Genomic DNA, 26,894 nt, shown 5'->3' on the forward strand with positions numbered 1-26,894 from the left:
AGCGTGCATGCATAAGCACATGAATGCATACATGCACATGCACACACATGCTCACCCGTAGATGATGCATTTGTGAGGACAACTAACTTACGACATTATCATCTCTCAGCTACATAACAGCCACAGTAGATGGTCCACGAGGAATTCAGTTTCACCTAATTATATACCTGAAATATTTAGGAAGCATAAGTGCCACGCCAAAATATTTTTATATAGTTTCTTCTCTAACCATTCAATCCACGTTTGTGCATTTTTAATTTTGTTCTGTGAGGTTGCTTAAGGAAATGTTCAGCTCTTTTAAGAAAAGGCTAGATGCTAAGTGGGTCTATACATCAGAATCTGGTATATAAAGAAAGATTATGGAGTTTAGCCCACTAATTATGAAACCTGAAATGTTTGCAGAGATGGTCGTCAGGCCAGTAGCGCATCCTCACTTGCCTCTCTTGGCTCTATACTTCCCCCTTCAGGTGGAGAGAAGTGACTGAAGCTGTTCGTAGCAACTTCCGGTTAAGCCTGTCTTTTCTTTCTCTCAGGTGTTTGAAAGAAAAACGTTATAAAATGAGGAAGTGCTTGTTTTGTGACAAAACTTTCCCTGGGGAGATTCAACACATGTCTACTCACACCAGATAGAGAACCCACAACAGACCACAGTACAGACAGCACCAAAGTCCAACCAGTGAGTTTTACTGATGCTACTTACAGGAGAATGGGTGAGGGCTTACTTACAGGAGCAGAACTGACTCAAAGATGGCTGTGTGAGGTCCGAGTTGAACCTCTTCCAGGACCGGTTGAATGAGACTCACAGAGGCAGTGATCAATGTAATAGCAAGAAGAGTTTAATTCCGACATGTTGGGGTCCTCCCACTTCAAGGGGAGATGACCCTGAGCAGACTCAATAGAGAGTTACATACCTTGCAAACAATTCGGGTAGAATTCAAACAATTGGGGCAGAATTTGTACAATGATAACTAGGCAGGGTACTATGCGTATTTGGTGGAGTGAAACCACTTTCAGATCGGACTCAGTGCACCACTCAAGACTTTCCCAAATAGGGGTCGGTTGAAAGCCACAGGAGCTCTGTGTGACAGTTTGGCTTGTAGCTGCTCCAGGAACTAAGCCAGCTTTTTTTCTTCCCGGAAGGGAGGGGTTCTTGTGCTCGGAGGTTTGTGGTGGGAATTTTCCCACTGGCCCTAGATTGGCCCTAAGTCTGTCTCTTTCAGCCGCATCACCCAAACCTACCCCAGTATGGGCGACAGCTCAAAAGTTTGAAACCCTGAGCACACTACAGAGCCTACAGGCAGCTCACCAGGTTGGAGTGTGTCCTTTCCAGGTAGGTCAGTTGGTCTAGATGTCTTCCTGGTAGCTCAGCTTGGTTCTGCCGTTTCCAGACAGCTGGTCCGGTCTCAGCGTCTTCTCTGCAGCTCGGCTTATCTGTGGGTCTTCTTTTGTAGCTCAGCTTCTGCTCACCCAAGAGAGGGAACCTCAGTTCTTAGTGCTTACTCTGGCAGGGTGAATCCAGTCTCATGGATTCCCTGAGCTGTCTTCAGTCATTTACCTTTCCGTTTAAGGAGCTTTCTGCTCAGAGGAACTGTTGTACAACAGGGCTTTATTTAAATGCTGGACCTAATGAAATAGAGTTTCCAAGGAAGAGGATAACCCAATCCATTTTTTCTCTCCCCCTGCCTTCCATATCTGCTCCCTCCCACCAACACAATCATACCAGCTCCTGATAGATACTTGAATTATCTCAGATAGTCCACAGAGGAGGAGATGTTGGTGAATGACCTTGTGCATACATTTTGATGTGTTAATGTATTAGTCAGGGTTCTCTAGAGTAACAATTAGAGGATATATAATATAATATATATAATATACATATATTATATATATATGATTTTTTAGAATAACTTACAGGCTATGTATCTAGCTAATCCAACAATGGCTGCATGTGAGTGAGAGGAAGTTCCAAGAATACAGTAGTTGTTCACAAGGCTGGATGTCTCGCCTGGTCTTCAGTATACACTGGAATCTCAGAGAGTAGGCGCTAATGCCAGCTGAGGGAACGGGCTTGCTGCTAGTGAGGGCAAGAGCAAGCAGGAAAAGAGCAAGGCTTCCCTCTTCCATGTCCTTATATAGGCTGCCCCCCGGAAGGTGTGACCCAGGTTTGAAGTGGGTCTTCCCACCTCTAATGATTTAATTAAGCAAAAATCCCTTAAAGGTGTGCCCAGATATTTTGGGGTTTTAGCTAATCCCAGTTAAAGCAAACTCTTCCTTCTCCAATGTGCTTTTGTTATAACAGAAACAGAAATAAAACTCTGAGGTGCTCCTCTTCTTGGATTGGGCAGGCACTAATTTCTCTGCCTGTCCATCATGCAAGACGGTCATTGTGGAAGTAACCAGGCTCTGTACTATTAGATCCCCTCTTGTACTGTGTGTGTTTGTTTCTGTTCCTCTAGAGAACCCTGACTAACTTACTTGATTTTCTGGCTTTCCTGGGAAGAGGCGAACTGAGATACAGGAACCGACCTTCATAAAGGTAATTCCTACAGGAAAGAAGCACAGGCTTCTGAGCACAGCATCCCTTCAACCTTGCTGCAAACTGCTCAGGCCCTACAGCGTTTGGGGTTAGCCATCTTCCTCTGGAGACTTTGTACCTTTGTGCTTGCCTGGGAGTTTCATCCACTGATTCTTTGGCAGCACTTCTCAGTCTCTTCTGGGGACAACTGCCTTCCCTGAAAGTTACTGCATTCCCTCTCCTAGAGAACTGACTGAAAGAGTTTTATTATTATGGAACATTAAAACCCCCAATCTTCAGGAGATATCATTTAAATATGCACACATGCATATATTATACTGTTATTTTTGGTGACAGTTCCTAAGGAATTTGCTCTTTTTTTTTTTTTTTTTTTTTGGTTCTTTTTTTCGGAGCTGGGGACCGAACCCAGGGCCTTGCGCTTCCTAGGCAAGCGCTCTACCACTGAGCTAAATCCCCAACCCCAAGGCATTTGCTCTTAACCTGGGAGCTTTACCCATGGCGATGATCAATCCTCTGACATTCTGTTTGGGAAGGGTCTAATGATGGTTATTCATGCAAACATACCACATTCTTTAAAAAACCCACTTTGTGGATTCCCTTAGTTGTTGTTTCTCATCAAGTCAGCGAACCACTCTTCAAAATCCTCTCCAGTAAGGGTTTTCTTCTGAATATCTTGATGTTTGGATGTTATTTTATATATAAATCACCTGAACATCTTCTGTTCTAGTTAATCCTATTTGTAAAGACTTCTTTTTCCCTCCATAGTTGGAGTAGAACCCAGGGTATGTGTGCTGGAAAACACTCTACCATAGAGCAGATCCTTAGCATTTTTTTTACTTTAATATATGTAAAATATTATTATAGGCTGGACTTGAAGTTCTGTTATCTATACCTCAGCCTCTCTAGTAGATAGGGTTATAGGACTGTGCCCCTAGACCTACTTCTAAGGTTATTTTTTTTTCAGTTAAGTAAGTTCTAATTGTGGCATTGGAAATGTTTTCATCCCATTTAGAATTCTGGGAATTTTTCATTTTTAGATTTATCCATCATTTTGGCTCGAATAATCTGAGAAATGTGAGATGTTCTATGCTGGTTAAGTTTTTTTCAGTGTGGTGACCTTTGGTGAAATTGGTGCTTGGGGAATTGAGTCTTACTTACATTTGTATATTGATGACATACTCATGACATCACTTGAGGAAATGTGCCCTCAAACACCTTTACAAATCATACACACACATCACACACGTGTACACACACACATACATCACACACACACCACATCACACATCATACATCAAACATACACACACACACATCACATATATCACACAAACACCACATCATACATCATACATCAAACATATACACACACATCACACACACCACATCACACATCATACATCAAACATACACACACACACATCACACACACACATCACACACATCACACACACACTACATCACACATCATACATCAAACATACACACACACACCTGTTGTGGTTTGTCCTGAAGTTATCTGTATTTTGATGCTAATTCCACTGCGCCAAGGACAGCTGCCTAGTCATGTACTCTGGAATCAGGTGACTTCACCAGAACCTTCTCCCCATTGATTTTGTAAAGTACAGGTGAGGGGCAGGTATAGGATAGAAGGAGGCCTATCATTGGAGGAGAAGGAAGGATGGGCGGGAGAGAAGTTTGAAGGAAGAGGAGGAGACTAGAACAGAGACAGGAGAGACAGAGAGAAGGGAGAAGCCGTGGCAGGTGATGTTAAGATTCTGCTCTGTGTATTTACAGGTTGTTATCAATGTTCCTAAGGGATGGATGGTACTGGGCTTTGTATGTTTAAGTGGGCAATTATATCTTACCAATTGGGTCAAAGATTATTGTGTTGTGTGTTCTTTTATGTGAGGGTTTGAGTGTAGGAAAGTGTGTGGCTAGGATGTGTTTATGCCAAGATATCTAGCAGATATCTTGGGGCACCGCGGTGCAGACCAAGCAGGGAAAAAGACAACCTTACTTTTTTTATTTTTATATTTTTACAACAACAACAACACACACACACACACCACATCACATATCATACATCATACACACACATCACACACACACACACACACACACACACACCACATCACACATCATACATCATACATCACTCACACACATATCACACACAGACCTCATAAAGTCATGTATGTACACACACTCATTTATATGCACACACAGGCTATGCACACACACACACACACACACACACACACACACACACACACCCCGTCATTTTGGACTTGGGTGTTCAGTTCTTCATATAAGGAGGACCCCAGGTTACTTTGTGGTTAACTCATTTCATAACAAGTGACTTTTGAGAGGTCTCATAAATATGTATTTTTGATTCTTATTGGCCATTTATATAATCTGATTTTTCTACAGTTGGGAGTTGTGTGGGCAGCAAGAGGTTTGGGTCCTGTCATTTATTTTGTGAAGACGATCCTTTAGAAGATGATCACTGAAAAGCACCCTTGCCACTCTTTTGGAATTCGTGGGTTTTGATTGGTACCTAAGAGTTCTTCAGTCCTGGGAGGTCCAAGTAGAGCTCCTGGGTCTGGTTTCTGGGGACGCTTACAGGGACTCTCTTTCCTTTGTGGCAATCACCTGTTGTTGAAAGACACTGGAGAAACTTTTCTTTCTTAACAAATAGGCTGGAACAGGACAGCAGGGAGCTCTGGAATTTTCTTTCACTTCATTTGGCCTGCGCTGTGATTCAGCAGCAGCAGGGCTCAGACCCCTGACCTTCCTTATACATGGATCACGGATTTTAATACTGCCTGGAAAATTTACAAGTTGACCTTACTTAGCTGATAGGCATCTTCTGATACCCAAACGTCTAACCGATTTAGATTGCCTCATTCTCCTCTCATTTTGTGTTTCATGATAGGTTCTGATGTAGCCCAGGCTGTCTTTGAACCCAACTTGTTATGTAGTCAAGGATGATACAGAACTTTTGATTCTCCTATCTCTACCTTTGGGGCAGAGGTGTTTCTATTCTTGACCATAGATCTTTGGGAGTGGGTTTTATCTATGTCACTTAAAAAGCAGGCATTGTTGGGGAAAATAAACTTACTCGGATCTTCAATTTGTCCCTAATAAATGAAAGATGGGAGTCATTCTCGCCCTCTCCCTCACCGCTGAGTCTGGCTTGCCAACCTTCTCAAATCCAGACCCTCCGATGTGCCCCTAAGCCTCTAGGGCAGTTCCTCTGAGCATCCCCTACTTGTGCTCCAGTGAGTGTTCACTGCTGTCTCCTGTGTCCTTGAGCGTGCTGTGCTCCTGTCCTGAGACATGGTGTCTTCTACCTGCCGGTTTATGGCATCTGTTCCTTGACAACAGGAATCTTGCAGTAGCCATTAGACACCCCCTGCATTCTCAGGGTGAAAGCTCTCACTTCTCTTCTCCGTCACAGCAGCCCTGAGAGGCAGGCAGTGTGGGTGGTGAGCTGGCCAGCACAGGAACGAGGCAGTGAGGAAACCCATACAGTCTCTTCAGCTTATCTGTGAGAAACTAGGCAAGCCTGGGCAGAACTACCATACATAATGGTGTCATCCAAAGAAAGAGGTGAAGAAGACTGCCACAGTTCCCCTTAGAATGCATCTTTCAGATGGGGCATCAACAATGACATCAAAGTACCTACCATCTGAAGGAAACAGGAGCTTGGCCATTTTACTTTATGGTGCTCCCTCAGTCCCTAGGCAAGTAAAACTCAGAGACTGTTACAAATGACATGGCTGTAGGGAAATGCCAGGGTGGGGAGGCGGGAGTGGGTGGATGGATGGGTGGGTGAGCACCCTCATAGAAGTAGGGGGAAGGGGGGTTGGGGATTTAGCTCAGTGGTAGAGCGCTTGCCTAGCAAGCACAAGGCCCTGGGTTCGGTCCCCATCTCCGAAAAAAAAGAAAAGAAAAAAAAAAAAGAAGTAGGGGGAAGGAGGACAAGATGGGGGTTTCTAGAGGGAAAACCTGGAAAGGGGATAACATTTGAAATATATCCAAATATATTAAATAAATAAATAAGTAAATAAATAAAATATCCAATAAAAAATAATGTAACAGTCATTTGAAATGTATTATGAACACTTTCCTTAAGAAATCAAAGACAAATAAAAGCTTTGCATTTTGTGGGATCTATAACTTAACTTAAAACAACAACAACAACACCCAAATCATATGGCTGCCCTGCCGGCACACATAAGTGCACAGTCAATAGTTGCCAAGGCGTATGGCTGAAGATGTCCTATGAAACGTAAGGAAATAGTAGATAAAAAGCAACACGCACCCTAGGTCTGGCATTTAGCTGGGTGATACCCACACAGCTGAGAGATCCAGGCTTGGTGGGCTTTAGTGGAAATGGTCCTATGTTGCTTGATGAATGGCATCCATTTTGATAAATCTATTGCTGGGAAACTTTGTCATCAGACAAACATCTTAATATATACCCACACACCTAGAAGGAATACCCGTCCAAGCCACGTGGGACAGCCTATTGCTCCAGGCTATGAATTTGCATAGTACAATCAATTTTTAAAAAAAAATATCTAAACATCTCTAAACTCAGAGCGTATACAGTATAAATGTGTTATAAAAGATCAAAAACCGGTGCACCTGTACAGGACTTTTCCCATCAGTGGAGTTCGCAGGGCTGGACATTGCTCTGGGGGGGGGGGGGTTCAGAGAGTGAATACTCACTAACATCATGGCCTAGGCCACGTCTGTTACTGGAGGCATTGCAAACAGCTGCATAAGAGGCTGCATCACGTCTGTCTGCTTTCTTAAGTGATACACCTCGTTTAATGTAATTCTTTTACTGTATAGACTTCAAAAATATATTAGAATTTTTATGGGAACGTTTAGCTTAAAATGCAAAAACAAAACTCTTTTTTAAAGAGAAGATTTAATTTTTTTTTTCTGAGACTGGGTTTCTCTGTGTGGCTTTGGCTGTCTTGGAACTGGCTCTGTAGACCATGCTGTCTTGAACTCACAGAAATCTTCCTGCTTTTACCTCCTCGGTGCTTCATTAAAGGGGTGCACCGCCGCTGCCCAGTTAAAAAGACGCAAAGTTTAATCACGTATATGGATACACCTGTGTGTGCGTCTGTGCATGTGGGAGTCAGAAGACAGTGTTGGATCTCTGGGAACTGGGACCACAACCTGATATGAGCAGTAGGAACTGAACGTGGGTCCTCTGTAAGAGCATCAGATACTCTTACTACTGAGCCATTTCTCCAGCCCCCTCTCTTGGTACATTCTTTTGCATATGCTTGTCTGTTAAAAGTTTTTATTTTGAAAGCTGAGAATCGAGCTCAACTGGTACAGCGTTTGCCTAGCATGTACAAGGCCATGGGTTCAATACCCAGAAAGAGAAATATTTCAAACTAGGCCCAATGGTGCAGGCCTGTAACCCAAGCTACTCAGACGAGGTAGGAGGAGCACAAATTCAAAGCTTACCTTTGTTCCTTTGTCAGTGGTCTGTGACTATGCTTCTGTGGCGTTTTCTGGGATCCTTATTATGCTCCAAGGACTTAACTTTTCTACTCTTGCACTAAGATCATATCATCTTAATTGCAGTGGCTTTACTGTAAGAGTTGACTTTGGACAGGATCCATTTCTGACACTGTTCTGTGGGACTTGTAAATTTCAGGAGGACTCTTACCTCTCCATAGGTACTTCAGAACCATTTTACCAGTATGCATTTGTCTGCTGCTATTTTTACTTAATTACACTGAGTCTATAAAATTGATAGTAACTGGGGCTGGAGAGATGGCTCAGAGGTTAAGAGCACTGACTGCTCTTCCAGAGGTCCTGAGTTCAATTCCCAGCAACCACATGGTGGCTCACAACCATCTATAATCAGGTCTGGTGCCCTCTTCTGGCCTGCAGGTACATACATGCAGGCAGAAAGCTGTATGATATATTCATAATAAATAAATAAATGTTTTAAAAAAATTGATAGTAACTGATATCTTTGCAGCATTGAGCCTTCCACTGTCCTATCCATGAAACAGAACATTTCTTCCATTTCAGTTCTTTGATTTCATTCATTGGAGTCCTGCAGTTTTCTTCATAAAGTGTGTGTATGTGTGTGTGTATGTGTGTGTGTGTGTGTGTGTGTGTGTGCGCGCGCGCGCGCGTGCGTGTGTCCCAATAGTTGGTATAGGAACAAAGAACAAAGAACAAAAGATTTTCTCTCTCTCTGTCTCTCTCTCTGTCTCTGTCTCTCTGTCTCTGTCTGTCTGTCTGTCTGTCTGTCTGTCTGTCTCTCTCTGTGTTTGACTTATACCTAAGTATTTTTGAGGATGCTAATTTAAATATTATGGTGGGGTATTTTTTTGTTTGTTTGCTAGTTTGGTTTTTTGTTTTGTTGTTGTTTTGTTTTCTTGAGACAGGGTTTCTCTGTGTACCCCTGGCTGTTCTGGAATTTACCCTGTGGAACAGACTGGTCTCAAACTTGGAGAGTTGCCTGCCTCTGTCTCCCAAGTACTGGGATTAAAGGTGTGTGTCACCACTGTCTGGCCTGGCCTTAAGTATTAGGTTAATTTTGATTTCTGTGTTAATTGCTGACACTTAGGAATATGACAGTCTGTGTTGACCTTGCAGCCTGAAACTGTATGCAAACTGCTTATCAGTTTCAAGAATCTTCTCTTTGTTCCTTGTTCTTACATCAACGGTTGAGACATCCTGAAGAAAAACAGTTTGATTTCATCCTTCCTATTGGTGTACTTTTCTGTTCTTTATTTGCAACAAGTCTCTCATATAAACACAACCGAAGTCTTGGACCGGGTCTCTCTATGTAGCTTAGGCTGGCTTTGAATTCATAACCCCTCTCCTCAGCTTCTCAAGCACTGGGTTACCGATGTGCGCCTGTCTGTATTTTACTGTTTTGTCTTGTCTTGCTGTAACAGCTATGATTGCAGCAATGACATTGACAAGGAGTGTTGACAAGGAATGGTGAGAAGGGATATTATCTTGTTCATGATCCTAATGGGAAAACCACCATGTTTAACCACTAACATCAGCTAAGCAAGTTGTGAAGCACTTTTGAGCTTGAGGCAGAGAGTCCGAGGTCCAGCCTGAGCTATATAACCACTTCATGGCCAGCCTGAACTATATAGATAAACTCTGTCAAAACACATGCAACTCATCCCATGCACCAAAATCCTCTGTGGAATATTTTTGACTGAAAGTAGAGGGGATTAGTTGGCAAGAGGAAGGGAATCATCTGGAGTTGGAGAATAAAATTGTGTAATAGGAGGTGAATACAGTCAAAATATATTATGAAAATGTCATTCTTGGAATAATTAGCATATTCTAATAAAAATTGTAAAAAGGTCTCTGCATGCCATTTCAGGTAACTCCAGACTTTAGTCTGAAGGTGAGCACCATATGCTAGTTGATGGAGATTTGGGAGCATTACAAAATGGAGAGGTTAAATTATGGTCTCTAAGCCTTAACCAGGGAATGTTTAGGTGATATTTTTAATGTGGACACTTAGTTAATAGGAAGTCATGGGTTTGAAAAGTTAGTGATTACACTAAAAACTCACAAGGTAGGAGCATTTCTCAGTGAAAGGCTTGCAGTTTGAAGTAGACATTTATGTTTTCTGACCTCAGACTGGGCTCTCCTTATTTCCCTGTCCTTGTTTCCCAAGCAGCCTGTAGGCTGAGTGAGCTCCTATTTTCCCCAGTGTATATCTATTTGTTCTTTGTTGCTGGTTTCCCCAGGGTACTCCATTGGTCCAATCTCTCTTTTGCATCCATCCATACTTGAACCCTTTGGGTCTTTGATCCTCACTGCTCAGTGAAGACTCTTCCAGTGCGTGCACCCCCATGGACTCTGGTCACTGAATTCCTCATGTGCTATTTTACACTTGTAGTCATAACCCTTTGTTTTCTGAAAAGCTTTTTGTTTAGTGCAGAGCTCTAAGATAGCCTTGGGGATGTTACTCCTTGGCGTATGTCTGTGTTTAGTGTGTGTGTGTGTGTGTGTGTGTGTGTGTGTGTGTGTGTGTGTGTAGAGCTGATGAACACCATGGGATATCAGGGCCATGACTAAACTATAATCCATTGACTTTGTGTCCATTAAAAGTGAAATTGCTGGGCGAGGGACATAGCTCAGTAGCTAGGGTGCTTGCTTAGTATGTATGCAGTCGTAGGTTTGATTCCCCAGCCCTATAAAAACTGGTTCTATGTCTGCAATCTAAGTCGTGAGGAGGTGGAAGCAAGAGTATAAGAGTATATTGCACAGGGAGTTCAATTTCATCCCGAGACACATCAGATTCTACCTCAAAAAGGAAAACATAAGTGTGAGAAGGAGAAGCTCCAGTCTCTAGTTAAGATGGTTGCCATGGACAACACTAAGGCTCTACCTCAAGGCTCTACAAGCTGCTTGGTCCTACGACCTAAGGAACTCCTGGGTATAGTTCTAAGCTGCTAGGTGGTAGTAGTTGTTGCTCAGGAGAGAAAATAAATATGCCTAGTCTTCTGCATTAAGATGAAAGACCTGTGCTAACTCCTGGATGTTCCAACATATGCCTGGTTCTCAGACACAGAGGTTGGACATTCCTGCTGGACCTTGAATGCTAGTTCCACGGGGAGCTTAATAATGGAAGGGGTCTTGGGTTTTCTATTGCTGCGATGCCACACTATGACCAAAGCAACTCGGGGAGGAAAGAGTTTATTTGGCTTCATTTCTATATCACTGCTCATCACTGAAGGAAGTCAGTACAGGGTATGACAGGACCGTTAAACTGGGAAGGAACCTCAGTGAAGAAGCTAGAGCAAAGGCAATGGAGAGGTGCCGTTTCCTGGCCTCATCAACCTGCTTTCTTTTAGAACCCAGGACCATCAGCCCCGGGGATGGTGACACCCACCATGAGCTAGGTCCTCCCCACTAATCACTAATTAAGAAAAGGAGGCTATGGAATAATTTTCTCTATTGAGGTTTCTTCCTTTCACATAACTGTGGCTTGTGTCAAGTCATCACAAAACTATCAAGCGCAGAAGGCGTAGCTTAAAAATCACTTTGAAGAATAATCATAAAACTATTCTAACTCAAAGTTGACTTTGTGCCACCACTGACCAGTAGTACCATTTTGTTTTATTTTGCTTCCATTAGCATTAATGGTAAAACTAAAAAGCAAAATTTAATGTTTTTCTAGAATAATTTCACAGTACTTAAAAAAAAAGTGCAAAGGTAGGACCCATACAAATAGTGGAAAATGGATATGAGTTATTTAAAGTAGAGTATATATAGGATTTGAAATTATTTGCAAAAATATGCCACACTTTGATCAGAATTCCATTATACAATTCCAATAGTTTAAACTATTTTAAGTTTAAATTTATCTAAATATGGAACTGTGAGATGGTTTAGCTTCCTGAGACAACATGACAACCCAAGTTCCATCCCCAGAATCCATGTGGTTCTTCTGAAAGTTGTCCTCGGACAGCTACATGTATGCTGTGGTGTATGCACACACACAAATGTCATATACATATATATGTAATTGTCAAGGCTTGCATGACCATATGCAAGGAATGACATGACATGGTTCCCACCTCTGGAGCAGAACCAGTAGGGCATGGGTCTCTATGAGTGTTGGTAGTTGTTAAGTATAAGGCTTGTTTGTATATTTTACTTTATGTTCTTCCTTTATGTTTTGTCCTCTCTGTCAAGGTTATCGACTCTATGATAATCAGAGACAGCAGGAATCCAGGAGGAGAGAGTGCATTGCAAAATGGCAAACACTGTGACTTTCAGGACAGGGGCCTTAAGGCTGTGGGAAAGAACACTGAAAACATGAATTCACGAATGTATAATTACTCAACTATGCAAAATATAAGAATGCAATATGAATCCTATGAGTGGTTTCATGAACCTAATAAAACAGAGGCAGTTGCATTATGAGCTTATCAGAAAGATAAGGAAGGAGATAACAAGATTTGGGGAGTGGTGATTGCAGTACAATATCCCACCCAGCCAAGTTTTTTGTTTGTGTTGACAAAAGCAGGCAAATTCCTGAATTCAAGATTATCCTGGGACAGAGCCAAGTGTGGTGGTAATGGCAATGTCAGCTTGAGATCCCACCCAGATTGCTTACAAAAGCAGGAAGATTTCCGAATTTCGTTTGCCATGCTTAAAAAAAAATGTACTTGCTCTCTTTTTCTAAGAATCAAGTGGCTAAGGTCAAAAAATTCTGATTCATGAATTAATCAAAAGGGAACCTGGGGTGGACAATTGAATTGATATGCAATCAAAAGATGGGGCTTTGGTCTGCTAGAGCTGTGTTATCTGGATGAGCTGTTTGGAGATATCTGGAGAGAACTGTCTTGAGCAAAAGTCAAGGCTGTGAACTTGTATCATGAGTTAACTTCAAGTTGTTCTTTTCATTGCTCTCAAATACCCCTTCCTCAGGACTCCCAACCAAGCCGAGGCTGGTCCTTGGCGTGTATTTATATTATATACCTCTCTCTCTCTCTCTCCCTCCCTCCCTCCCCTTCTCTTCCTCTCTCACTCCCCCTCCCATCTCTCTCTGTCTCCCTCTCCCTCTCCCCCACTCTGGTCCTGAGACCCACTTTAGATGAATAGAAAAATTTCCTCCTGATTTAGCATTTTACAGAAGATCCCGGCCTGGGCTTGAGTCTTTGACTATTTTGGGGGTTGGGGGAGCAGTATCCCAGGGCTGCTGTCTTTTGTGGCGTTCCCATGCCTGTCCCTTTCACAGGTACCATATACTTAGCACAACACATTTTTCTTCTGTCCTATACTGAAGGGAAAACTATCTCCATCCACTCCTGGGATGCAATGGAAAAACAGAGCGACCATCTTAAATGACCCTTATTTCCAGTCTCTTTATCTTGTCAGCAAATGAATCCCCTTCCGTTTCCTTCTTAGTTATTTCTCACATCCACAAGGCAACATACTGTGTGATTAAATGCTTATATTCTATGCATTCCATATCAGGGTAGAATATTGATCAGCTTTAAGAAGGAAGGAAATTCTGATCTATATTAAGTATGAGTGAACCCTGAGGACATAGTATGCCAAATAAAAAACTCTAATTCCTAGCCACTAGAACACCAAGGATAGCTACAGAATTCTAGATGAAATCACACACACACACACACACACACACACACACACACACACACATGCTCCCCTCCCCTACTACTATATGATTCCAACTATATAAGGTGCTTGGAATAGTCAAAACAACCCAGGCAAAGTAGAATGATGGTTTTTAGAGTTTGGAGGGGGGGGCAGGGGAATGGGGTTATTATTTAATGGGACAGAGTTTCAGCCTTACAAGGTAAATAAATAGTTTGAATGTTGGTTGGTTGGTAGGTAGAATGTGTTATTGTCACTGAACTGTAAATTTTATGTCATGTGTTTTATCATAATAAAAAATGGAAACTTTTTTTTTCTTTTTTTCGGAGCTGGGGACCGAACCCAGGGCCTTGCGCTTCCTAGGCAAGTGCTCTACCATTGAGCCAAATCCCCAACCCCGAAACTTTCTTTTAAAATGGTGACATACAGTGAAGAAAACATCAGTTATTGGTGCCACTGGCAGCCTCCCGGACACTGGCAAGGATTACCAGAGCCCTGACTGCAAAGCACAGTTAAAGTTAAGACGAATACAGTAGAAGGGGTTTGTGTTCTCACACTGTAATGTCAGGAGAAAAAGGCCTCTCTGGTTTGATGACTTATTGTTTTTAATTCTTGTTCACTTTTCTCTAGTAGATAATTCAAAACTTCACATGATTAAAGGTAGCTATGGCTAGCAGACCCGAGAATCTGTAGACCCCTCCTTCTCAGTCTCTTAAATCTTAGATGAGATGAGTGCTTCTCATGCTGGCTATTTTTTTTTTTTATGAGGGAATAGCATTCTGAGGCGTCTTACTAATCACATTCGAGACACCCAGTGGAGCTTCCTGCCTCGTACTCTTCTCCTCACGGAGTGCCAGGTCTTCCTGCAGGGCTGGGGTCTGGTCTGAGGAAACAGAGGTCGAGGGCAGTTCCTAAAAAGAAAACACAAAGGAAAGGAGGAGTATGTAGAGGTTAAACACGGAAATAGCAAGCACACAGAACTGTTATTCTTATGGCAGACACCGACAAAGAACAAAGCTGAAATAAATCTGCTCCAAAGAATCACGAAATCGGTCGCACTGGGGTTGAAGTGGTGTACCAGGGAGTCAATCGCCTGCAGGGGTAAAACCTAACACAATGCGCTCTGGATTCCCTGCAAAACATCAACTGCTTGCACATAGGAGTTACTAGATAGATGAGGAAGGAGGCGAACATGAGCCATTAACTTCTGTATGTCACCGATGATGGGAATAACAGACAGGGATTTAAAATAGTCAGTCAATATTTTCAAAATCGTAAGGGAGACACAGACATAATAAGTGGAAATTAAGGAGGACAGTCAAGAAAATAGAAATAGAGGAACTCTAGAGGGGAAAAGAATATCTGCATTTTAATAAAATCATAGAGGATTTTGGAGAGAAAGTTCGACCAGAGGAGAAGTTGCTATTCAAGCAGGAGGTCCTGAGTTTCATCTGCAAAATGAAGCAAAAAAATCAAAACAACAAAACAAAACAATCAGGAGTGGGGGCATGTGCTTGTAACCCCAGTGCTGGAAAAGGCAGGGCAGGCAGATCCCTGGGGCTCCCTGGTCAGTCAGACCTAATAATTAAGCTGTGGGCCACTGAGAGATCCTGCCTCAGAAAACAGGATGGGGGCTAGAAAGACGGTTCAGTAGTTAAGAGGACTTGCTGCTCTCGAAGAGGACCTATGTTTGGTTCCCAGCACCCACATGGACACTCATAACTGTTTGTAATTCTAGTTCTAGGAGGCCCAACACCCTCTTCTGGCCTCCATGACTCCTGTATGCACACGGACACTTAAACACTCATTCACATAAAATAAAAATAAATCTTAGAAAACAAAACCCAAGATGGACGTCACTAGAGACTTCCACATGTAGACAAACATGCACAGCTACTCACACATTAAAAAAAAAGGTTATCAAGGAAATACCTAAATAGAATGCTGGCTCTGAGAGGAAAAAAGGCTTAACCTTGACAGAAAATCAATAGAAATAATTCAACCTGAAGCTGAGAAAAAAGGTGCTGAGGGTAAGTGGCTTGACTGTTTGGATGCTCAGCCTGAAATGGAATATCGTTACCACTTCCTCAAAGGCAGCAGAGAGGCTAGAAAGAACGTAAGATCAGAAGGAAGGGGTGGAAAGGCAGTGAACACTGTCTTCTGGGTGGGGCATGCCCAAAAGAAAAACGGAAGGGCTGAAGAGATGATTTTGTGGGTAAACCACCAATGCCAAGAGCAAGCTAGCCAGTTACACTAATCGTTTCTGTGTCCAATTACGCAACCCTGCCTGGATGAATAAGGTGGAGAGCAGTTGAGGGAGTCTCTTGACATCAGCCTCAGGTTTTCACACTCACGTGTACACACGTGCATGTGCGAACATGTACCACACACAAATATGTCCCACACGCACAAATCACGTGTGCACACTCAGATACAATACACGCAAAAGCCAAAGAAACCAGAGCTCCAGTGATTTGGGGAATAATGTTACCGTAGTCCCTGGCTAAAGGGAGAATTAGAACTGAAGCCTGATGGGTTACTTCTACGTGGCCTTTGTACGGAAGCCCCAGAAGTCCATTCTACAGTGTGAACCCCACAGAGAGTCCCATGACACACCCTCTGAGACATTTCTAAATTCACAGTGCTGAGGCTATGCAGCAAATACTTGTGTTGGGGCTAAGAAAATGTTTTCTAAGACACGTGTGTGGTTCAGATCCATATAAATAATAGGAATGCTTTGTGTCTTATGGGTTCCTGATTAGAGTCTCTCTGCTTAATAAATGGAAACCAACTGAAGACCATGTTTGCAAACTCTTCCATAGGCTGAACTCATGGGCTACATCCTCCATGATATTCTCCCCGAGTTCCATTGGATATGGTCCCTCCCACATTTAACACTTAGTCTTTATTCCTCTTTTGACACATCTACGTCTACTAACAGCATCTGATCAGAGAAAGTCAAAAGACTTAGATCTAAGCCTAGTTTTCAGAGAGGACAGCCGGACATGGCGTCTTATGCCTGACATCCTCGCACTGGGGAGGTTGAGGCTGGAGGATTGCTATGAGCTTCAGGTCATCCTAGGCTATATTGAGTTCCAGGAAAGCCAGAATCGTACGATAGGAACCTGTCTGAAAAAAAAAAATCTCAAAAACCAAACAAAACAACCAAACATGGCACAAAACCAAGACAAACAAGTCAAACCACTTCACCACCTAAAAAAGGAAAAATCGCAAAAGAAAGTGAATGTAAGGTATCAGGTAAATCAGCAAGTCATCTGAAATACCGTTAAGGTCATCCTAGGCCTGGCTGAAACCAAGCTTCCCACACTAGACACAGAACTTAAAGGCAAACATAGCAAGCAGTAATCTGAGGTCTACGCCCAGTCACCCAGGAACCGGAACCCTCACCACTTCCCCTAATCTTTTCAACTTTGGCTGGGATATCAATGCACACCTGAGTCAGGAGACCAGGCGAGCCATCTGATCAGCTTGATTCAGTCCCAGGCTTCTAATGAAGGGAATCAATGTCCACGACTACAACTTGCCTATAAACACTTTTCAAAAAAAGAAAAAGAAAAGGAAAGCTTGTACAGTCTGGGCATCACTGGTTCTCATTTCCTGTCTTCCCTTACAAGGGCTTCCTCTCACACTTGGGAAAAGAATGGCATACTTTTCGTTTATCTAACCCTTGCTACAGGGTGCAAAAACCTTCCAGGGAAAACATGGAGGGCCAATTGACACTGCTAGTGCAGTTAGTGTGGGCAAAGCTTTCTCCAGTAATGCAACAGAAAAGAAGGTCGTGCAGGGGAGTCACGTCTTACCTGCTGATTTCTTTCTAGTCACAAGAAAACAGTGTTGGAAAATGATTGGCATGGACAGCAAACGGTGAGGCATTTGCTTAACGCGCCTTCTCCCTTCCATCTCAGTTGTTCAAAGAATGGACCCTGGAGGGCACGTTCTTTCTCACGCGTGCCCAACCCTCAGATACTACAAAGTTCAAGTTTGAGACCTACGCAATGTAGTTACACAAAAAAAATATTGCAACACCCAAAATCAGAGCTGCCTTGGAGTACCTGGATTGGACTCTTGTGATTGTCAAAAGTACTATCTAACTTTCTGGTAGGCGTGGTAGCTTGTGGCTACAATTCTTAGCACAATGAGTTCCTGGACTACGTAAGAGAATCTCTCTCTCTCCTTCTTCTCTTCTCTCTTTCCCTCTTCTTCCCCATCCTTTCATTCTGGTGGATTGTACCTAGCACCTTATACATACCAGCCAGCTCTCTAACACAGAAATATAGTTTCAGCTCTTCCTTAAGACTTTTATTTGTCAGACTGGCCTTCAACTTTCCATGTAGCCCAGGCTTCCAAACTTAGTGCATCTCCCTTTTAATTTATTGACAAGACATGCAAGCCTTACAAATAAGCCTGCTGATTATGAGAGTTATTAGACTATGGAGTCTCTTCGAATCAAATGTAAACAATCTCAGTGTCCTCTGATTTGGCTTTGGGAACCAGCAAAGCTGGCAAACGTAGAGGACCTCACTGAGGATATTGAGGACATATTGATTATTAAATAATCTTGGGCTGGAGAGATGGCTCAGCGGTTAAGAGCACTGACTGCTCTTCCAGAGGTCCTGAGTTCAAATCCCAGCAACCACATGGGGGCTCACAACCATCTGTAATGAGATCCGATGCCCCCTTCTGGTGTGTCTGAAGACAGCTACAATGTTCTTATAAATAAGTAAATCTTATAAACAAACAAATAAATACATCTTTAAAAAAATACTAAAAAAGAAATTTAAGACATCTTGTCTGGTGTCAATCCCAGTATTGTAGTTGAGTGAATTTTCTAATTCTGTGTGAAATGGCACAGCTTTTAGGGGTTTGTAGAAAAGACTGTGGGATACTCAAGTTCTGACTGCCAATCTGAAGAGGGCAGAGTTGCTGTCAACTGGAGTTGGTAACTGATGTCTGCATTACGTCATAGAGGGCATGCCTGACGCTTGACACACAGATAGTCATAATCTAGAGATAAAATACTAAATGGAATAACTATAATGTATCAAATATATCCATCGACAATCATATCTAGTTTCTGAAAACTTTGGAATGTTTTTAGGGGGCTCTAAGGAACTCGAATGAAAAAGTATTTTAAATCTGAAGTTCTTAAAGCCAGCTGTATTCATGACATTTTCTAAAATCTAAAATTTAAATTTGCCTTTTCACATTCATTTTTTTTTCTATTTTCAAGGATTCTGTGGGCAAGATGTCAACGGGAGTCACTTACTATGCCTAGTGTGTGTGGCTCTGAGGGACAAGCAGGCCCCGGGTAGCTTCAGTATGCTTTACCCTGTGCTAGGCACCTTGAGGAATTTCTGACCCCTGGCTGAGAGAGGCCGAGCTGACTTTTCCACTCCTCCTTCCTACCTGGTGACGCTTTTCACACTTCTGCTTAATCTGATAGCTTCCTTCTTTCAGTGTTGCTGTAGCTTTTGCTTCCTTGGAGTTGCTGTCATGCACTTCTTGAAGTTGTAGCTCCTCTTGCTTTTTCTGCAGGAATACGAGAAAGACCAATCAGGTCACATCCCTTAGAAGGGAGCTTTCCCTCATCTGAGGCAGGCCTGGGCTGATGAAGCCTACTGAACTTCTGATTGCAAGCATTAGCTAGCAGTAACTGCAAACCCAACCCCACAACCCACTGAGCTAGATTTCCTCCCCCCCCCCCAGTCCTCATATTTCAGATACAGCTAGGACAACTCAATCCTCAGAAGGCATATGAGTCAAACACCCCTGGGCCAGCTCAGGACTGTGACTTGGATTCCAAGTTGTTCTGAGCAAGCCGCACCCTCCCTCAGCAGACCCAGTGCACAACACACCTTCTCTTCAGCTTTGGTTATATTCCTGTGATGGTAAAGCCAGTGAGCCAGGTACTCTATTGGATCATTTGGCTGCACCCTTGCCACCTCTGCCAGTGCCTGGGTCAGGGTGTTTCCAAAGCATTTCTTCAGGTAAGCAGTTTCCATGCTGGGGACCTGGGAAACACCAAATCGGATACTCTAATTACAAACACAATCTAACTTTTAAAGTAGGTCCATTCTCACAAGTTAGGTTTGTTCCAGGAAAAATAAGAAATATTTTTGGATCACACTTAGTATTAGCTTTCCGTTAATGTAACTAAGTGCTTGATCTCATCAACTAAAGAGGGAAAGGCTTGGCTCTATGGACATTTGGTCCCATCTCTCTTGGCTTGTAAGAAAGGGTATATGGTAGGTAAGACCAGCCCACTTTAGGAAAAGGATGGAAAGAAAGGAGGAAAAGAGAAAGGGAGGGACGGACATATATTCCCAACCCCTCCCTTACAACACACACACACACACACACACACACACACACACACAAACAGAGAGAGAGAGAGAGAGAGAGAGAGAGAGAGAGAGAGAGAGAGAGAGAGAGCGCTCTTCAATGGTTTGACCCAATGACCTAATTTCCTTCCACTAGGCTCCCTGTCTTAGGCTTTCTGTCTTAAGGACTCTGCTTTTTCCAAGTATTGCCACATCCACAAACACGCTTTTAGCATGTGACCATTTGGGGGAATCTTTAAGATCTGAATCACAACATTGTGCCACTGGTTCCCAAGATGGTCACTTACCTTACAATGAAAGATACACTCAGTATATTGTCAAGAGTCTCTGGAGTATTTCCCTCGTTTTTTTGTTTGTTTGTTTGTTTTTGTTTTTTGTTTTGGGGGGGGGTTGGTTTTGTTTTTGTTGGTTTTTGAGACAGGGTTTCTTTGTATTAGCCCTGGCTGTCCTGGAACTCACTTGGTAGAAGAGGATGGCCTCAAGCTCAGAGATCTGCCTGCCTCTGAAACTGAGAGAACATGGCAGTAGATGTTAAGATTCTTCTCTGCATTTATTACAGGTTGTTATGGATTTTGTGTTGTCTAGATGGGCAAATTATATCATATCAGTTGCCTCAGAGGATATTGTGTGATGTGTTCTTTCATGTGGCAACTTAATGGAATTCAAGAGAGTGTATGGTGGCCGGATGCACTGGGCTGCCACAGACTTGGGATGTGTATGCCTGGCATGGTGGAAACCAGCCAAGACAGCTGTGAGTGAGGGTGGGGCAGTCTGACAGGGTGCCATGTTGGAATGGCTCAAGGACAGCAGGTCAGAAAGTAGATGGGGACAGCATGGAGCTGCTGAGATACTTAGTGCTAGTTCCAATGGCCCACTGGAGCCAGAACAATCAAGAGAGTATGACTGCCTGGGTATGCGCAGGAACCGGTTCCAGCGTGTTTTAATTTTTCCTGCAACACAAGCCTGATGGTGAAGACATCTAGTCATTTAGGAGCCCAGTGCAAGATGATCAACGGCTCAAAGTCTTCCTAGGTGGCAGACCAACTTCAAGTGTCTTGGCACCTTAGTAAGACCCTGTTTCAAAGTGCAACATTCTCAGGGGCATAGTTCAGTGGTAGCGCACTTGGCTGGCATACACCATGCTCCAGTTTCATTCTCAATACTGCAAGGAGAACAAGAGGAGGAGGAGAAAGAGGGAGAAGAGATAGAGACAGCTGCACAGAGAAAACTTTCTACTAAAGCGTAAAGCAGGAAAGGGTGCCATGTTGGAATCTAAGCATAGCGAGACCAAAGCCCAGAAAGGCAAACCTGAAATCCTGTAACTCCATGTCTACTAGCGTAGTAGCATTATAATGGAAGTTAAGTGCTGGGCAGTCTCTTGTCTACGCCTGCCTGGCTGCAGTCCACGTGGCCTCTCTCTGGGACTAGCTCACCTGTCCACATTTCTGGCATCTCTGGGTCCTCCCCCACTTCACCCTCACAGCCTCAGATATTGCCCTCTCTGGAGCTGCCTGCAGGGATTCTGTCCTGTCACACACTACCTGGTCTTCCAGGGCCTCCTTTGAGTTTTAAGTGGAAGCCTTCACGACCCTACAGCCCATCCATTCTGTATGCCTGAAAGACCAACATGACATGGGCAAAACCACAATTACAGAACCGAGTAGTATGGGGGGTGTGGGGGGTCCACTTGGATCAGAACTGCAGACGACTGGATGTTTAAATACAGGGAAATGAGTCATGAAAAAGTAATTCCTTGGGCTTCCTGTGTTCCCAGAGCTATGCAACTCCATGACTTCGTCAATCATGTTTTGAAATCTTTGATGTATAGAGCATCGTTGACTCTTGAGATGCCTTCAAAGGATCCTTTCAATTGTGCCGATGTGAGATATCTGTCCACTTCTTTTTCTTTGGGGCTGGGGGTAGGGGACAGCAGAGACAGCATCTCTGTAGACAAGGCTGACCTCAAGTTCATAGAGATCCACCTTCCTTAGCCTCCTCAAACCCCCGAGTGCTGTGAGTCACGGTGTGCCCACCACTAAGGATGTGACTTCCCTGGCAATTACCTCCTGCTTGGCTGTGACTGTAGAGACTCTCCTCTCCTCCTCTGTTGGGGATTTGCTTATATTATGTTAACTGGGTTTCCAAATTCACAGGAATTTGCACATCTGGTGTGTGTGAGACTCTGAGCGTCCCTTCCTCCAGCTGGTTCTAATGGGTAAATGAAGTTGCCGGTGACCAAGGGCTGAGCAGGGAAGCAGAAGCAGGACTTTGAGACTTAAGATTTCCTGGGCAAGGGAATCACAGGAAGGAGGAGGATTGGGAATCAGCAGCCCAGGGAAGGAATTGGATGCAGGCTCGAGAGCTGTGGAAAACAGAGACCCGGGGGCCTCTCCCCCGATTGGGTCTGGATAGCAAAGATAAAATATAGGCTTTTAGTAAGTAATGGTTTAGAAGTATTGGAGGGGAGGCATTAGCTACATAGAAGTTTGAGAGGGGTCCAGCCATTGAGCTGTTTAAGGCGTATTAAAATAAAAGGCTGTGTGTGTGCGTGCACTGTGTACGTGCATGTGTGTCTTTCATTTGAGAATCCAGAGCACTTTGGCTAGTGGCAAGGAACCCACGCCACAGCCACTGGCAGGACGATTTGAGTAGTGTTAATAATTAATGCAACACTCCTTCAACTGCAAGCTCTTCGAATCTTTCTTCTTTACTTTTCACTCCCCAATCTCATGGTAAACCTGGCAATAAACAGCCTGCAGTACTTAGCCTGAATGCTGGACTGTCTGAAAACTTCTCCTGCCAGGTTAGTCCTACATCTAAACTCCGTCTCATGTAAAATTGCCGGGCATGGACAAATGCAGACAAGCAGTTTGCCAGAATACAACACAAAGGGCCTCCAGTCGAGTTCTCAGTAAGAGCTTCTCTCTACCTGAACCTCAGGAACCTGTCTGTGGGCTCCACACTGTCTTCACATTCTTAGTGTCAGGTCCAAAGAAAGCTCCATTTCCCCAAATTCCCATGGCTTCTATTAACTCACCAAGGCACTTGCTGGCCTCCAGCCTCCCTCAGTGTCACAAGCACCTGTCACACACTTCAAAGTCCAGCCTCCTCTTCTCACCTCCTCCCCTACCTGAACTCCCCCAGCTCACAGCTTCCTCCCCGTCTTAGGTACTCATTCTTCTTATAACTCTGCTTTTTCAGCTATGTGCTCTCTTTCTCCTGCCTTCTCCTCATGTTCGTGTTCTCTCTCTCTCTCTCTCTCTCTCTCTCTCTCTCTCTCTCTCTCTCTCCACCCACCCCTCTCCTCTTATCTCTCTGCTCCTGCTTCTCTAATGGCCAGGTCCAGTCAACTACTTCTTCTTGTTCAGCCTACTTCTTTCTCTCTATGCTCTGGACTCTGCAGATACTTCTGGCTGCTCTCTCCCTCCATCTACAATGAAACCCTCCCCTTACCCACACCATCAATCAGTCATATCTTCAGTTTATATCCTTATTAGTACTCTGGTCTTCTGAGCCCTTGCTACAACTGCCCATCGAGTTCTGCTTATAGCACTGTAGGCCTGCTTCTCCAAAATTTTCAAGTTCCAAAGATTTCTGAAGCACATTAGCAAGTCATCAGAGCGATAAGCCTGACTTCATGGTGCCGATTTTCTGTATCAGCAAACTTAATGTTGCTATTACAGAAAGGCTAAGATAATCAACTAAAGAGACAAGGTTTACTTTTGCCCAAGCCTTCATATTTACTTGGCTTCATTGATTTGGGGCCTTTGGAAAGCAGAAGAAACCTCAGGGTGTGGAGTAACATATGAGGACAAAGCTGCTACCTCAGGAAAATAAGGAGAGAGAGAATAAAGGGTCAGAATCCTGCAGTTCCCTTCAGGGCACGCTCTACTGATACAGCTTCCTCCAGTAGACCCTACCCATTAAAGACTCCATCAGCCTCCAGCAATACTACACGTACAAACCGATGGCATGACTGTCCATAGTATGGGTCAGGGAAGGCTCTTATTGTAGATAGGAGAGAGAGAACAGCCAGAGGCATCTGGAAATGTTAGGAGCAGAGAGGCTGGGGAGAGACAGAGAAAGAAGCAGACTGAACGTGGCCAGTGGACTGGACCTGGCCGGGAAAGAAGCAGGAGCAGGGCATGGGAGAGGAGGACACAGTGGGGCAGGAAACGTATACCAAGATTAGCAGGGTTATAAGGAGAATGAGTAGCTGGGGGAAGGGAAGCCCATGATGGAGTTTAGGGTAGGAGAGAAGGTGAGAAGACCTTGGATGCTAGCATGAACCTTGAAACACTACGTGTGACACTGAGGGAGCCTGGAGGTCAGTATGCACTTTGGTATGCTAATAGGCACCACATTCTGCCAGTGATAAGGGAACATACTTTTTTTGGTAGAGAGGAATTGGCTTTGGCTTCACAAGTTCCTGCAGCATGCTGGCTCTTAACAAGCACCACAAGTTCTCCTATAGTTCAAGCTGGACCCATTTCTGGATACTCGGACTGCCTTCTGGAGTTTGAGGAACTGTGATTTCATTTGGAGCTAAAACTACAGACTGGCAACCAAGACTTTGGGGGTCACTTAAAAGATGCAAACCGTAACATTACCTTTCTTAGAATAACCAACCAAATCACCCTTGCCGATCGCTGTTACGTTCAAGCCCGCTTCTTCAGCTTTTCAGCTAGAATACGTCAGACCAGGAGTCCCAGTGGTCATCAGTGTTGAAAGGGCCTGGCTCATTATTAGTCAAGGGTGCTGAAGACTTTTAACCAACCCACACAATATTCCCTCTTAAGTACAGAGAAAATAAGGCCCTGGAGAGAAACTCTGTGTATACAGCAAGCTGTGCTATTGTGAGGTTGGAAGCTATTCTATGACATAGACAGCAGAGGCTCATTTACTTTACAGGGAGAGAGAAGGAGGAAGAAAATGATGGGCCTGCAAATGATGGGCCTGCCAAGCCTCATCTGACATGCAATACCACAGCACGGCTTTAGGGAGAGCGGATGATCCTGCATTTCCTAATAGGTGTCAAGAGTGGCAGATAATGTCGTCTGACACAGAAGTTGCAGTACCAGAGCAGAGCCACAGCAGCACAGAGACCTGCACCAGACAGCCCACGTCTTGGTGTTGCCACTTACAGCGGTGTGCTCGTCAGCAAGTTGCTTGGTGTCTCAGAGTCTTGGCACCTTTTAGAAAACAGAAGTAAAATACATACCTCACAATATGGAAGGAGCGAATGGAGCTACTGATCACGTGAAAGGCACTGAGCCTGGCATACAGCAAGAATTTAAGAAACAGGAGCTATTACGGAACAAGATTTTGTCAACATATGTTCCTAGCACCAAGCCTCCATATTCCCAGTTTTTCAGCTCACGACTGAATAACTAGACATTGGTATAGAAAATATAAATACATTCTACCCCTCACTGATATCAGAGTCTAGAATCGCAAACACCCCAGGAGCAGTGAATGCTGCCAGCACTCTTTGTTTCTTTGTTTTTCTCCATGAGGCGGGCTTTCACTGTGCTAGGCTTGCCAGCAACTCCCTAGGTAGCCCACCATGGTTGAACATGCTTTTTCCTGCTGATCCCTTCCCAGTGATGGATGCGAGGTGTGCACCACCATACCCAGCTGCAAAGGGGGATTAAATATTGTTCATGAATTAAGGGATCGTAGATCCTTAAGGAAAAGTTTGGCTCCAGGGTTGGGGCAAAAAAAAAATATAAGCAGCCAGAGACAGTTTATTATGCCAGGAAGTAAGACTCTGACAATGTAGACACAGGAGCCATCTTGAAGGCTTATTCCAGTGCTACATTTTTGCTTCCACAGGAACCCATAATCTCAAACCCGGAACCTGTGGATGTTATGTTATATGATAAAGGGGGCTTTGGAATTGTGATTAAGGATCTTAAATAAGGAGTGTGTGTTATACAAGCGGGACCTCTCAGTTACTTTTCTATTGGTGGTGAAGAGATACCACGATCAAGACGGTTTACAAAAGAAAGCACTTAACTTGAAGCTTTGCAGTTTTAGAGGGGGAATCACAGCCGCCATGGGATTGGGAGCATGGGCACAAGCAGGCACGGTGCTGGAACAGTTCTCAAAAGCTTGTCTTCACGTTGGAGGTAGGGGCAGACAGAGCGAGCCTGCTGTGGACTTTTGAAACCTCAAAGTCCACCCCCAGTGACACACCTCCTCCAACAAGACATCTCCGAAGCCTTTCAAAAGAGTTGCAGCAACTGTCAACCAAGCATTCAAATATCTGAGCCTCTCGGGCTCATTCTCACGGAAAGCGCCACATAGGCACGGCTGTAATTGCCAGAGGTGTCAGTAAGGCCAGACGTGGAGGGTGGCAGAGTGACAAAACACATGGAAGAAGGAGCATGAAAGTCAAGATCATGTCCAGAGATAGCTTCTAGAAGTCAGAAAACAGGGAAACGGAACATACAGAAGGGTTTGTGTGGATTAAGTTTTCCACATCCCTGCTGCTTCATGTGATCGGACGAGGAGTTGTTGATTGGTGAAGTGCAACTTCCGATATCGTAGATTGAATATATGTGTGGCTCGACGAAATCCCCAGTGCAAACCCCAGTCACTGATCCTCTCGCTATTCTCGTAGAATCCCAGCACAGAATCACCAATGCACTGCCAGAGCGTCTCTCCATGCCAGGATTACTGAGTGACTGCTGCACTGCTTAAACTCGACAAACCCCTGGCACTTGTCCCACATTCAGTACCGAGTAAAGATGTCTGAGTGCTCTGATGTTGGGGGCGGGTGGGCAAAGGAAGGGCTCAGACTCTGTTGATCCATCAGCGTCCCTTCTTGCATTTAT

General features: G+C 43.9%; 1 protein-coding gene across 8 annotated transcripts in view; it reads right to left on the reverse strand.

Moving 5' to 3' along the window:
* Positions 1-26,894, reverse strand: part of Dydc2 (DPY30 domain containing 2) — a 54,582-nt gene that overhangs the window by 26,545 nt on the left and 1,143 nt on the right. Inside the window, 5 exon segments of one of the 8 annotated variants that reach the window (NM_001134797.1) lie at positions 14,293-14,604; positions 19,121-19,243; positions 19,570-19,725; positions 22,119-22,263; positions 25,200-25,247. In NM_001134797.1, coding sequence (NP_001128269.1) covers positions 14,455-14,604; positions 19,121-19,243; positions 19,570-19,716 — 420 coding nt within the window. In that variant the 5' untranslated portion in view covers positions 19,717-19,725; positions 22,119-22,263; positions 25,200-25,247 and the 3' untranslated portion in view covers positions 14,293-14,454. 8 annotated transcript variants of the gene reach the window in all.

The sequence above is a fragment of the Rattus norvegicus genome, chromosome 16, assembly GCF_021556685.1.
Source record: "Rattus norvegicus strain SHRSP/BbbUtx chromosome 16, alternate assembly SHRSP_T2T, whole genome shotgun sequence".
NCBI lineage: Eukaryota > Metazoa > Chordata > Mammalia > Rodentia > Muridae > Rattus > Rattus norvegicus.